General features: G+C 40.9%; 1 protein-coding gene across 5 annotated transcripts in view; it reads right to left on the reverse strand.

Moving 5' to 3' along the window:
- Nucleotides 1-13,477, reverse strand: part of THSD7B (thrombospondin type 1 domain containing 7B) — an 837,579-nt gene that overhangs the window by 81,934 nt on the left and 742,168 nt on the right. For all 5 annotated transcript variants that reach the window (XM_084778453.1, XM_084778450.1, XM_084778452.1 and 2 more), the window contains one exon: nt 5,507-5,640. In XM_084778453.1, coding sequence (XP_084634579.1) covers nt 5,507-5,640 — 134 coding nt within the window. The remainder of the gene's footprint in view (nt 1-5,506; nt 5,641-13,477) is intronic.

Genomic DNA, 13,477 nt, shown 5'->3' on the forward strand with positions numbered 1-13,477 from the left:
TGTAGACACTGCCATTTCCCACAACACCCAAGGCTATCCATTACACCCGCATGGCCAACCAAGCCTCTACATCAGCTTTGAGATAAAACACACATAACGACATCTGTCATCGAGTTCTGGTTACACACGATGAAAAGTTCATCATATCTAAATCAGTGTTATACCCAGAATACCTGGACAGTATCAAGATTTGGCAGAAATGTCTGTAAATCACCTTGCATTGTTGGTTGGAAAGCACTGAAAACAAAACAGGACGGGTGTTTCTACCCCACATAATCTGGCATTTAAGAAGAAATGTGCACAATTCACAACGAACCAACCACAAGCTGGAAATGTACTTATGGTGGCAGCCTTCATACAAAACCCAGCTAGAAATAGTCCGACTGTTCAATATTAAATAACAGTTGCGCCCACTGTGCTAAATTCCACTGAATCCAACAAAGGGTGATAATGCTTGGAGTATTGGCATGCAAAAGGACATGGGAGGCGCAGATATGCTATTAAAGGTTGTCACACACAAAGTGTCTATGCTCTATGATGATTCTTTCATATAGATGTTTAATGCAGAGCAATACTAATTTGTGAGATCAGACTAGAGGTTAACCTTAAAGGAGTGGTTGGTGGCTAATAGGGCATAGGTAATACCAGAAATATTTTGCTTCTGACTTTGGGTTTGGTTCTAGAAGAACACTGCTTTAGGAAAACTTGCCCAGCCACAGTTACGTGGTCATTTATTTCTATTTGTATCTCAGAAATATATTTTAATTTTCTCTCCCTCCAAAAGTTAAAGAATGTGTTATCCACCGGGCTCTTTTGCTAGATGTCAGAAATTATTTATTGTCAATACTTATTGATTTAGTCAATTTTTGAATCAAGGTCTAATGTACTCCAGGGTGCCCTTTGAATCTCTAATACTCCTGGCTTTACCTCTTAAATATTAAAAATTATAAACATAGCACCTGGTCTTATTTAATAAATAATTTTGAGGGCTTACTATGGCATCACTGCCCTAACTGGTTATTGAGGTACAAAACCATAAGAAAATTAGACAGTCACTGTGTTTGTGAGTGTTTTGTTCTAGTGATGACAATAAAAATGAAGATAAACATGGCAGCAATATCTAGACAGTGGTACACACTTAATAACTCAGGTCTTAGGAGTCTATGGCATGAAGATTGTGACTTCAGGGCTGCTAGAGACCAGCTTGACACACGGCATTTGCTAGGCTAATAATGCCAGATATCAGGGTGTTCACTGCATCCATCTTAAGAGCAATATCCCATGGCACGTGATGCCTGCCCCCTGCCCTAATTATGCTATCTTTCACCCTAAGAGTTCCTTTTAAAACATTAAAACAGAAACTTCAGGAAATGGGGTGGAAAATTAAAACAAGCTATATGAGTGAAGTAATGAAAATTTAACCATTGTATACAGAAGAGTAACAGAGTGTGGTGGGTCAACAGGAAGAGTAAGGCCAGGCACAGCATCATCGCTAGTTTTCATTTCTTCTGAGTTAGGAGTCAGTAGGAGAAGGCTGGTCCATAGAGTAGCTTCAGCCTCTTTCCTGGGACAAACTGAAAAAAGCCAGGAAGTGCTTTCTTTCTCGACTGCACAAACTAATCTGACATTTCTTTGTTTCACTGAGAAAGAGACGTAAGTCTTCTGGATGGTGATAGCCAGCGGATGCAGGCATTGATTTCTGCTCACTTCCAATACTCCACAAAGCCAGTAATAAAGGCATTTGCCACCAAAGTATAATGAATGGTGATGATTAGAAGAATCACATCTTCCTCTTCTCGCCTCCCCACGCTTACAGACCCTGGTGAACAAACTGTGGGGTGAGGGAAGCTATGTCTCCCAACTACTAGGAACATGGGTACCAGATCTTTGCAACAGATCAGATGACTCACATTGAGTAGTAAGGCTTTAAGAAACATTAATGAAAATAACTACATTTACATTACAGAAACCTCTGATGGAAAATTCTAGAATTTGTAGTATCAAGTATTTGGGGATATGTGTTGCGGTGAAGATGGGTAAAACACTAGATGGCTCTGAGAACGTGTGTAAGAGGTATATAGACCCTCAGATGCCCTCCTGCAAGGCACACCATGTGGGGATTTGTCCCTCTTCTCTCTGCAAGCAACTCGAGGCTTAATATCTAGAGAAGGTATCCAATGGCCACGGATTAGAGAATCCTTGGCACACTAAAAGACTTTATATGTCAACAGGAATTCCAGTAGTACCGACTGAAAATGACATCATCACTAACTTAGTGGCTTAATCAGTGGGAGGTTATTTTCTTATACCCATGCAGCACAGATACTCAACATAGGTTTTCTGGAGCCTGAGTGTAGATGCAAGGGTTGACAGAAATGCAACCACTCGCATTCTTTGCCTGGCACTTTCCTCCATCTTCAAGACAGGGTCCTCACACTTTTCATATCTTCCATCTGCTGCCCCGTCTTTCTCTTTTCTCGTTCCTCTACTATTTTAAAGTCTCTTGTGAACAAACCGTGCCCACCCAGACAGCGCAGAATTGTTGTCTCGTTGCAAGGTCTTTACCTCAGCCATGCCTGCAATTCCTTTTTTTTTTTTTTTTTTTTTTTTTTATGAAACACACACCAGAATCTAGGAATTGGAATGCAAACATCATTGGGGGCTGCCGTCCTCTTTGCCACACTAGAATTCTTCCAATGCACACCAAGAATACTGGCTATTAGAATTATCTACTTGATTCATGATTGGAGAAGAAGCGTTTTGGGGGATTCTGAGCAGTCCACACGTAAAAGACTTAAAAAGACTGAAATTGAAGGTGTTCCCCAGTGAAGTGCGGTAATCCGTTATATATCCATGTCATCAATTTCCTTGCCCAACTTCCCTTCAACAATCACTCACTTCACTCAAATGCTGCAAAACTGCTTTTAGGCAATTTCTTTGTTTGCTGTCAACACTTCCTGCCTTTTCTCCCCTCCACTATTACATCTTGAACCGCTCTAGCTGTGCTTCCATTGTCACTGCAGATAGCCCTCACATCGAATCATTCAGAGACTCCCCACTGCCAAGGTCTGAGGTCAGCGCTTATCTTGGGGAACCCAGTGGCAGTTGAGACAATTGATTCTTGCACCTTCCTTTTTTGAAAAAAACAAAAAAACCAAAAAACCAAAAAACCAAAACCAACTCTGATTGAGTTCTTATTCCCTTTGTTTTCTTCTTGCTCCCCTGGATATTTCTCAGCCTCATTTTTAGAAATATTGTCTTTGAATCTTTCTAGCTTATAAATGTTGGAGTTACCAAGGGCTCAAAACATTATGAACATATACTGAATTTATAAGCTAATGGCAGTGAAATTTATAACCTTAATCTCTCCTCTGAACATAAACCTATAATAGCTCAGTTGGAAAGCTAGTATCATATCTCAAATTTAACGTGTTTGAAAGCTAACTTGTTTTCCTGTCAAGCCTGATTCTCACATTTCCCAACTCAACAAATGGCATCACCATTACTCTTGTTGATCAGCCAGTTAACAGTCGTCTCCGCATTTCTTTCTTTCCCATTCTCTGGTCATTCAATCATCATATCCTATGTTCTGTAGCTTTGGAACTTATTCTAAATTTGACATTCTTACCATCTTCATTTTATTAAACCAAATTCAACTGACAGTCGCTCTCACCTGGAATTCAGCAATGGCCTCAAGATTGCATATTTGTACCCAAACTCTGTACCCTTTAGAATCTTTTCTTTACCACCCAGGGTAGGTTCTTTTTGACAAGTTATAAGTGGTACGTCATCTCTACCCCAAAACTTCTACAGCTTTCTGTCTTCATGCTGAAGTTAAAATAACATCCTGCCTTTGCCTTCTTTCAGAACACAACATGATTTTCACACCAACACCAGCAATGTGGGATACCTGGTTATTCTCCCATCAAGCCAGGAAGTATCTGTCACACATTGCTCCTTCACATCCAGGCACGTCACTTATTTTATTCAGGTTCCTGACCAAATTTTACCTTGTTGACCAACCTCTCTGAAATGGGACCTCCCAAACCCACTTCAATTTTATTCTTGGCATTTCAAAGTGAAGCCATCTCATTATAAATTAATTTATGTATTTAAATTTTGTGAGTTTTACTTTTCATTGAGGAAACAGATATTGCTTGTTCACTATTTTATTTCCTAGACCTCAAACAATGTCTGGGACACAGGAAGCAAATAACTGTAACTACGGCTTGAACTAAGAATCATCACAGTCATGAATGAACCGTGGATTGGTATTCTAGCACTGAGGTTGTAAGCAGCAGAACAGATAATGTATCATTTGTTGTAGCTATCTCACATTAAGGTCAATAATAATTTGTAGTTCAAGGTGCCGGGAAGATTTGCTTCACGTATTTGAATGTGACATTACAGTGAATGTGTGTTGGTCAGCTAGGGTCACCGTACCAAAGAGAAAACCACTGTGAGAAAGTAGCACAGGCCATACAGATGTGTTTTCTCCTCGTTCTAACACCTAGAGATATGAGAACAAGTTGCTGGCAGATAGCTTTTTTCCTTTGTGCCTGTGGTCTTTCCTCTGCATATATCTGTGTCCTTCTCTCCTTTATTTTGCATTATAGAGAGGGCCTCACACAGCCCAGCATGGCCTCAAATGTCTGTTTCTTCTTTTTGAGCCAAGGAGTCCGTGGAACAGCAGTGGACACAAAGAAAGGGGGGTTAAGTTCACTGCTAGCTTTTTGTTTGGGCTACTGAAAACCGTCTTTATAATTCTTCTCTCAGCTGATGTTTTTGCCATGCCTTTCTGAGACTTTGAGGCATTGGAACTGCTAAGGTGGCCATTATGGGGCGATTTACTGAATGATTAAGCTTCTTAAGGATCACAAGCAACACAAGTAAATAGGATATTCCTTGGACATACCTAGACTCCCAGCTAAGAGTTACCTCAACAGACAGCTATCTGAATCAGGCATTATCTATCCTTTTCTAATGGAGTTTTTTTTACATCTGAATAATTAATGCCCTATGCTATTCATGTGGGTAATTGACGACACTAATCTTTGTTCTTATTTTACACACTGCTAACTGTGCATCCGTATTTTGGTTTTTGCTTGTCCAAATGATAACATGTATATTACTATTATGCCATGTTGGGAAGGCAATTCTTTGGTTACAAGTTATTTCCAAATGTGCCAACTCGGCAAAGTCTAACATAAGATGTTATTTGGTTCCAGGGCTTAACGTTTAGGACAAAATCCTTTGACAAGCTTCCTCAGAGTGACTGACCCAGCATCTATTATTATTTTTTAGATATGCTTATTATGTCATGGGATGGGCTAACAACTGAGATGTAATATGTATAAATTAATAAAAATGTATTTAAAAAAAAAGAATTATAACTGTTATTAATAGATCTCACTGAACATCAGTGTCTAGAGCTAAATGTCATCACGTGTCTGGACAGCGTTTTCTACAAAGAGCACACACGCTCCACCACCTCAGGGGCACACACCTGATTCTCCTGGATTGTGTTCCTCTTCCACAACGTGGGGATCTCAGCTCGTTGTTGATTTTGCATGGGGACCAGTGTTCCACAACCCAGGAATATTGATCACACTCACTGTAGCATGGGACTGCCTCATGAACCTGTCAAGAACAGGAAAGAAAGAAAATAATATTATATAGAATGGTCCAAGTCATTGACAATCCTTTAGTAATGCCTGCCGAACAGAACCTGAGAAATGGCACTGTTGCCATTAGCCAAATTACATACCCCCAGAGGAAGACCCTCAAAGGCTTCTCTGAATTTAGTGAGCTGCCTGAAGAAGCATAGAGGGAAATCAGCTGAAGTCAGATAGTGTGCCTTCACAGACAAGGACAAAGGACAGCCATGCCCCTGCCAGGAGCACGAATCCCATTATCATTTCATTTCCTCAAAACGCTGGCTCATCTGTATTAGGTGCCAGTTCTCAATTAGATGGTATACTGTATCCCCAGATGTACTTTAACATGTCAATTGAAACAAAAACATGCAAGGCAAATTTACTCTTGAATATGAGGGGCTTTTAGAATGCATAAGAAAAGTAGAATTATTTACACAGGAAATCTCTTTCTTTCTTTCTTTCTTTCTTTCTTTCTTTCTTTCTTTCTGTCTGTCTTTCTATTTTTTTTTTTTTTTGCCTCCAAGTGATTAATGCTAATAGGCAATCATTTGGCTTCCTTAGCATGTGGCTTCATAGGGATGTAGTTATTTGTTGCATGGTTTTACAGCATAGCTAAAACGAGAATATGTTCACAAACATAAGCATACACACACACAACACAAGATAAACCCCTACCAAAACATTACTCATTTGATATGCTTACTAGGGACATCTATAATTTTATGATTAAAAAATAAAACAGTGAAGACATTGAGCTCTCCTTCTTTTCCCTCTCATTTGCTTATGGTAAGGCTTTCCTGAATGTGCCACTGTACGTCACAGGTACCCCACGTTTATTTGAGGTGGCCTTGGGCATCCATTGCTGGTCATCACAGACACGGGACCCTTGTAGTGTAAGAGGCATTGGGAAAATAAAACCCTCTGGCTTATAGCGATGATCCCAGTACTGACAGTGAAGAGGAGGGACCTGGTCTCTTATCAAAGATATAATTAAGCTTTTCTTTTTAAACAAGTATTAAATATCAGTTTCTTTCCACAACTTCCTTTCTAATTCCATAAAACTGAAGAAGGAGACTAAGCAGAGCTATCTGAACGGAGGCACCACCTATAAGTTCCCATCACGTGCAAGGAAAAGCACCGAGCAACGGAACAATCAGAGCAGGATTGGAGCTCTGCTGGCGTGCTCACGGAAGTCACATGTGAGCCAGTGACTGGAGACACCAGTTCTTAGGAATCACAATGTCAGGGACGATCTTGAACCATAGCGTTCTATTTAGTCCTGGCACATAGGGCACACCAGGACGAGAGTGAACCCAAGGTGAAGGAAGTGTATGGGCACAATCAAAGGGGGAAGGAAGACAGAGGGGAGATGGATGTGTGGAAAGAGAAGAGTCAAGTAATAAAATACAACACCTTCATGCTGTGGGTGCTGACAAGAATGGGGTGGCATGGTTGGAACCCTTGCTATAGTAGAATAAGGGGGCAGCTACTTACAGCTGAGAAACGTCTGCTGCTATTCCCAGAGGACAGTAGAGGGAAGAGAAGAATCTCTCCAAATGGAAAGGCAAGAATTCTATCAGATAGGAACTCAGCTAACAACCATAAATCTATGGCTCTCACTGAATATACATGTTATCTGTCTAATTCTTTAATACACATGAATATGTATTTTCATAAACACTTTCATATGCCACCCATGACAAACTCCTTCAAGCAACTAAGAAATAGATAAAAAATCATTTAAAAAGCTATTTTTTCTGTACTTCATGAACAAGCTGGACAGAAAATAGGTGGAAAACCCTTTTGGGGGAATGCACTCAGTTTTCTTAAGCTGGCAATACTGTGAAAATCTCGCATGTCTACACCACACTCCCTGCCATGTAAAGCTCCAAGATTAGACGGGAAATGAGAAAGTGCTCAGCTGCATGGACCTGCCTCGTCATCACTGGCTTTCTGTCTTTTATCCCTTTACTCTCCAGTGATCCGAGAAGCAAGCCACAGTGACAAACTGCTGCAAGGCTCAGAGAGGACCTGTGTAGGAAGATGATGTGCCATCGTCTTGTCTGGGAGTGTAAAAACCCAGAACCTCTTCAAAGCCAGCCACGTGGAGTTACTTGGCATTTTCACTTCTCCATATGTACATTCCAGTTTTGTCTATTTTTAGCACTGGAAATTAAACCCACAGCCTTGCTTATGCTGAGCAGGACTGTACTGGTGAGCAACATTCCTAGACCATAGTCTCTATTTTTAAACCTGTCCATGCTGTTAATTCTAGCTGACGAATGTCTGCCCTCCCCTTAAAGCCCAGAAAATTTAACACCTTAGTCTCCATAGACAATCCTCTCAAGGTCCATACACACCAGCCCAGCATGGTGGTTAGTGCTGTCGTGTGCATGACTGGGGAGCAAACCCACAAGAATATTCTCACCTCTACCCTGTCTGTGGTTGTCTTTTTTTCTCTCAGCATCTTAATATTTTTTCACTTTGGGTGTATTAACAATCTGTATAATTTGTACCTTAAATAATGCTGAGAAAATATACTAACCCTCACCCTCCATGATTTATACTCTACATACATGTATTTGCTTTTGATCCTAAATAAAGCCAGACCTGTGCATGTGTTTCCTGGAGAGAAGAGAAGAGAAGAGAAGGGAAGAGAAGAGAAGAGAGACTATATTTATTAGCAATCTGTGGTAGGAGGCAGGGAAAGCATACATTTTGGGAGGTCTTATTTCATAAAATATGGAGTGAAGGAGGATTCTCTATTTTGTTTGTTTGTTTGTTTGTTTGTTTGTTTGAGACAGGGGTTCTCTGTGTAACCTTGGCTACCCTCAACTTGCTTTGTAGATCAGGCTGGCCTCAAACTCATGCCTCTGCCTCCTGAGCACAAACAAAACATCCACAGTAGGCAAGAAGAAGATTAATGCTATAGGTTCTGATTTCTCTCTGCCATCTCTTCATTCTGGCCACTGTGTATTGCTGTTTGCTGGTTTTATTATTATAGCTTTATAATGAAATGTGCTAGTGCGTGGACTTTATCAGGGAATCATACGAAAATGTTCTGCAGTGGAGAAATGAGCCGTGGGAAAGTTAAATGAAAATCAGTTCTAAATGGCACAAATTAGGGGAAAATAACAGCTTTTAATAGGGCCATAGATGCTAACTACATAGCCGAAAACTCTAAATCCTCTGAGAGAGGCAGCAGTTCACTCTCCTAGAAATGAGTCCTATTTATTACGTCTTCGCTGGGGACCTCAGTTTTTATAATTTTGCCAGCCCCAGATTCATATCATAAACTCGTTCACTGAGTCGGTCTTTTAATATTCATGAAATAAACCTGTACTGCGGCAGCAGATCAGTTTAATTAAGCAGTGCTTTCAGAGACCCCTTTCCAGCTAGCTGGACTTGCTTGGCATAAGCTTGAAAGCAAGATCTCAGTGGGGATCAGAGGTTGTCTTTATTGTGTGTCACCATCTTAGAGTTCAATGCCCTTAAACTAAATTATCATGTGGCAAAAATGATTAATAAATGCAGAGGAAGTGAGAGAGGAAAGATGGGTGGGGATGGGGAGAAAGGGGGCGGGGCTCACAGCCTCTCATTTGCTGTTACTATAAACCTTGTAGGGAAGCTGTCATTGACGGCCTAGGTAGAATACTTCCACTCCAAGGCTTTGTGTCTCAACACTGGAAATTTGGCAGGATTTAAAAGTCTGTCCAAAGGTCCATTTTGGATCAAGTTGGAGCCAGGCTCTACCCTACTGCAATGAGATAAGATGGTCTGCAGGGGCACTGACATCCGTAGCACAGTGTGCATCCTTCTGCCCTAAGTGTTGTGAACACTTCACATAAGAGGCATGAATCTACCTCTGATGAAGCCAGGACTCCTAGCCCATAATAATTCTCATATTCTCTCTCTCTCTCTCTCTCTCTCTCTCTCTCTCTCTCTCTCTCTCTCTCTCTCTCTCTCTCTCCTCCATGGCTCCCTTTTTCTCTCCAGATGGGTTCCCTCTCTCAGCTTATCAATATGATCCTTTTAGAGCTTAGTCAATAACTTTCACTCATCTCTATTCTGACTGAAGTTTCAGATTACTCCAAGAGCTTTTGTTTCCAGCTTCATCAGTCTGGTTTGTATGTGGTCATGCACCGTGTAATGCATGTGGTGGTGAAGATCCGATAGAAAGCAGCTGTGCCCACGTTCTGAACAACTGTGCCATCATGACCAATAAAGGTACCACAATAATCCTGTGTGTAAAATATTCTGCCTCAAATCTTCATCATCAGCATCACTTGAGTTTGGCAAGGCTGGTATGATCCTTATATGTAGCTAAAAGCCTGGATCATGGGAGTGGCTGTCTGAGATTTCCACTCTGGAGACGTCTGCCCCCATAGGTCTGCTCAGCTTGCTGCAGCTAGTTACCAGTCACCAAAGGACGGCTTGTATTAATGATATTCTTGTTGCTGTAACCAAATATCTGGTGGCTAGCTATGTAAGGGAAGAAAATTTTAGTCTGCTCATGCTTAGTGTTACAGTCATTCCTGTCGGGAAAGACAGGACTCGAGGCTTCAGCAGCATGAAATAGAATGGGTTGTATGCCACCATCAGGCACAAAGCAGAGAGCAGAGCAGAGCCATGGAAGGGCTACAAAACCTCAAGTTCACCCTCCTCCGGAGAGCCTCTACACACTAAAGGTCAGCAGTGGTTCTCAGCTTTTGGGTACTGGCCCTTTTTTGGGGGGGGGTGTCAAACAACCCTTTCATAAGGGTTGCCTAAGATACTTAGATTATGATTCATAGCAGTAGTAAAATTACCGTGGCGAAGTAGCAACAACAATAATCTTATGGTTTGGGGGGCACCACAGCACGTGGAATTAAGGGGTCACAGCTAATATCAGAAAGATTGGGAGCTGCTGCTTCTCTACAGCCTCCGCAAACAGTGCCACCAACGAGGGGTCAAGTGTTTAAACTGTGAGTCTGAGGGGGGACATTTCACCCTGAAAGCTTAAGAATATTGCCTGCTTCTTCAGGGGTGCAGATGACGTTGATAGTCAGTTCTCCATATTTTCAGGCCAACCAATCACATACCACGAGTACTCAAAAGGAAATATTGCAGCTGTAAGATTTTTTTCCATTATCATTACCTTCCTAAGTAATGAAACAACCATTTCTACATCCTTTATATTGTATTACTTATGATAAGTAATACTGAGTTGACTTAAAATATACCTGAGAAAAATGCATAGCCAGTATGCTAATACTATGCTATTTGCATAATGTACTTGAAAGTGTACAGACTTAAGTTTCTACAGACAGTCCTGGGACCAGCCCTTTGAGGACAGTGAGGGATAGTTACAATTTAAAATTCCTACAAAAGGAAAACCATAAAATAAGTGTTTGAAGTCTATCAGATAATGTCTGGTTTTTCATATAGAAAAATTGCACAAGTAATTTATTCCTAATCTGTGGGTATGGAGGCTCCTTTGACAATTTCAAAAAGGCAGACTATCTTTTTAAAGAAACAACTTCTGAAATTGAAGCAAGAGCAGACATATGTCTTTCGAATGGTTGAAATTATTTTAATTAAAGAAGGTGGATGGAAGAGAAAAATCCATAAATGTGTTCAAATTGGTATCTACAGGCAAATCATCCTGTCTGTGATTTTGTGCTGGGGCTCCTTGCAGGGAAATGTGGAGTCGGTTTTCTCTGTAGATTCTTTCTAGGTCAAGTGAACAGTGCTCAGAAGTGTTGGCAATTGCCAGTTTAGTTCACGTGCTGCCATGAGGTTGGGGTCCCCTCTACTTCCCAGGCATGTTTACATGCTACATTTGTGCGGCTACTGAAGGGGCCTCCTCAGACTGTCATCAGTCCGGGCTGGTTAGTAGTCACCACTGGCTTTACTTATGCATTATATATTTCCAGTTTTGATATTAAAAATGATCCTTACAATGCTAAATGAGCACTGTTTACAAAATCTCCTGATGAACACATTATTGAGAAATGTGATGTTAAATAGTAAAGAAAATAGTTGCTGGCTATATTCTGTCTTCCCATGGTTTGTAGAGTCTGAGGAGGGATCAACACGCCAAACTTATTTACAGTTTCAATGGACAATGTAACCTGAGCCACATCAGTATCATCTTTTGTCAAAAGATGTGGCACTGTTGTGATTAATGAAATTGTAATTTAGTTTGAGAGCCCTGCTGCATTTGAATTAGTTTATCTCTCATTAGGAGCTTTTCAAACCGTGGCTAAGGTCTGGCTAAGCTGAAGGTCCTCGTGGAACAAGATGAAGGGACAATGCCCATGAGCAACAGGTATGCCCAGAATGCAACCCTCAGGTAGCCGCAGCCACACTCCAGCTCAGTCCTTTCCTTCTCTAAGCTTTAGTTGCTTTTGGCGATATATAAGGATAACATCTCCTTGTTGAACTCAAGGAGACAGGGAACTCCCTCCTCTTCACGTAAGAAAGAAACTGACTTTTAAGAAGGCTAGACCCTAAATTTGCAATGCTGCTTAGATTTTAGTAAAAGGCATTCTGCATGGAATAGCTTTTCCCCTGAAAGTAATAATGAAGGCTCCTCCCTGCCCCAGAAGCTCTCAATGCCATTTTCCTTTCCTCTCTCCTTTCCTTCCCACAGATGTACAGTCTTCTTTTTGGCCTAAATCAATGATAATTTTTTTTTGAAATGGGGTTTCATTATATAGCCCTTAGAGCTCACAGAGGTCTGTTTGTGTCCCATTTGAAGCATTAAGATTAAAGGCTTGTGCCACCTGGCCACATTAGTCACCCTTTAAACACTGAGCACTCAAGGCCAACACCTTTACGATGGGACAACTGTTTGTGTGGCTTTGACTTGAATGTAGTTGTCCTACTTACTCTGAGGTCACGTAGGGATCCAGGACCCAAGGTCTTATACTGTGAGATTGAAAGTAGAAATCCAGTGTGACTATTGCTTTTTTGGTTTTTGTTTTTGTTTTTGAGCGAGGCTTCTAAGAAATGAATAGATTAGTAGATTAGGTGTCATTTGTCAGGAACTGTCATTACTAAAGGTATGGTGGCTTCATGAGGACCAGGGGAGGACACACATGCGCAGAAAAATGTGTATTCAATCCATGGGTGATTCAGCCTTTCAAGGACGAGGTGTTGCCACTTGGGCTTCCAGTCACAAAGATTGGTGATTAAAAGTACATTTCTACCCCGGGTATTTATTACAGAAATGAAAATCTGACCACAGCATGAGTGATTCACAGAAATCTACTTCCTTCTTTGTAGTGACAGAAATGAGACTAAAGTACACTAAACTGAATGAATCTGTATCCATTTCTTTCATGCCCTCTTGCCTTCTTCAGAGACTTCACAGAGCATCAGGTCATCACTACAGAATGTGGCTAACAGAGAGGGTGTGCAAGGCTCTCATCTAAAGGCCCAGAGTCACCTGTGCTGACATAGTTTAGATTATTCAAGATGACAAATAATTGGAAATAATTTAATTAAAAATCTCTATATACCTTGAGTATCCCTAACACAATATCCAGAATATGAAATATCCCCAAATCTGTGAGTTTTTGAGTCCCATGGGATATCATAGGTCAAACATTTCACATCTTATCTCCTGAGATGGGCTGCAATGAAAACACAGGTATACCAAAATCCTGCAAAAATTAGCTTCAGCTTATGTGTATAAACACAAATTATTTTCATGTGTGAGCTCAGTCCCCATTGCCAAGGCATCTTATTATGTAGACACAGCATTCCAAATTCAAAATAAGTTCCCACATCCTGTCTTAAGTATTCCAGATGAAGGTACCCCACCAGTGACCCTC

Source organism: Acomys minous, assembly GCF_964271855.1.
Source record: "Acomys minous genome assembly, chromosome: 1".
In the NCBI taxonomy this organism is placed as follows: Eukaryota; Metazoa; Chordata; class Mammalia; order Rodentia; family Muridae; genus Acomys; species Acomys minous.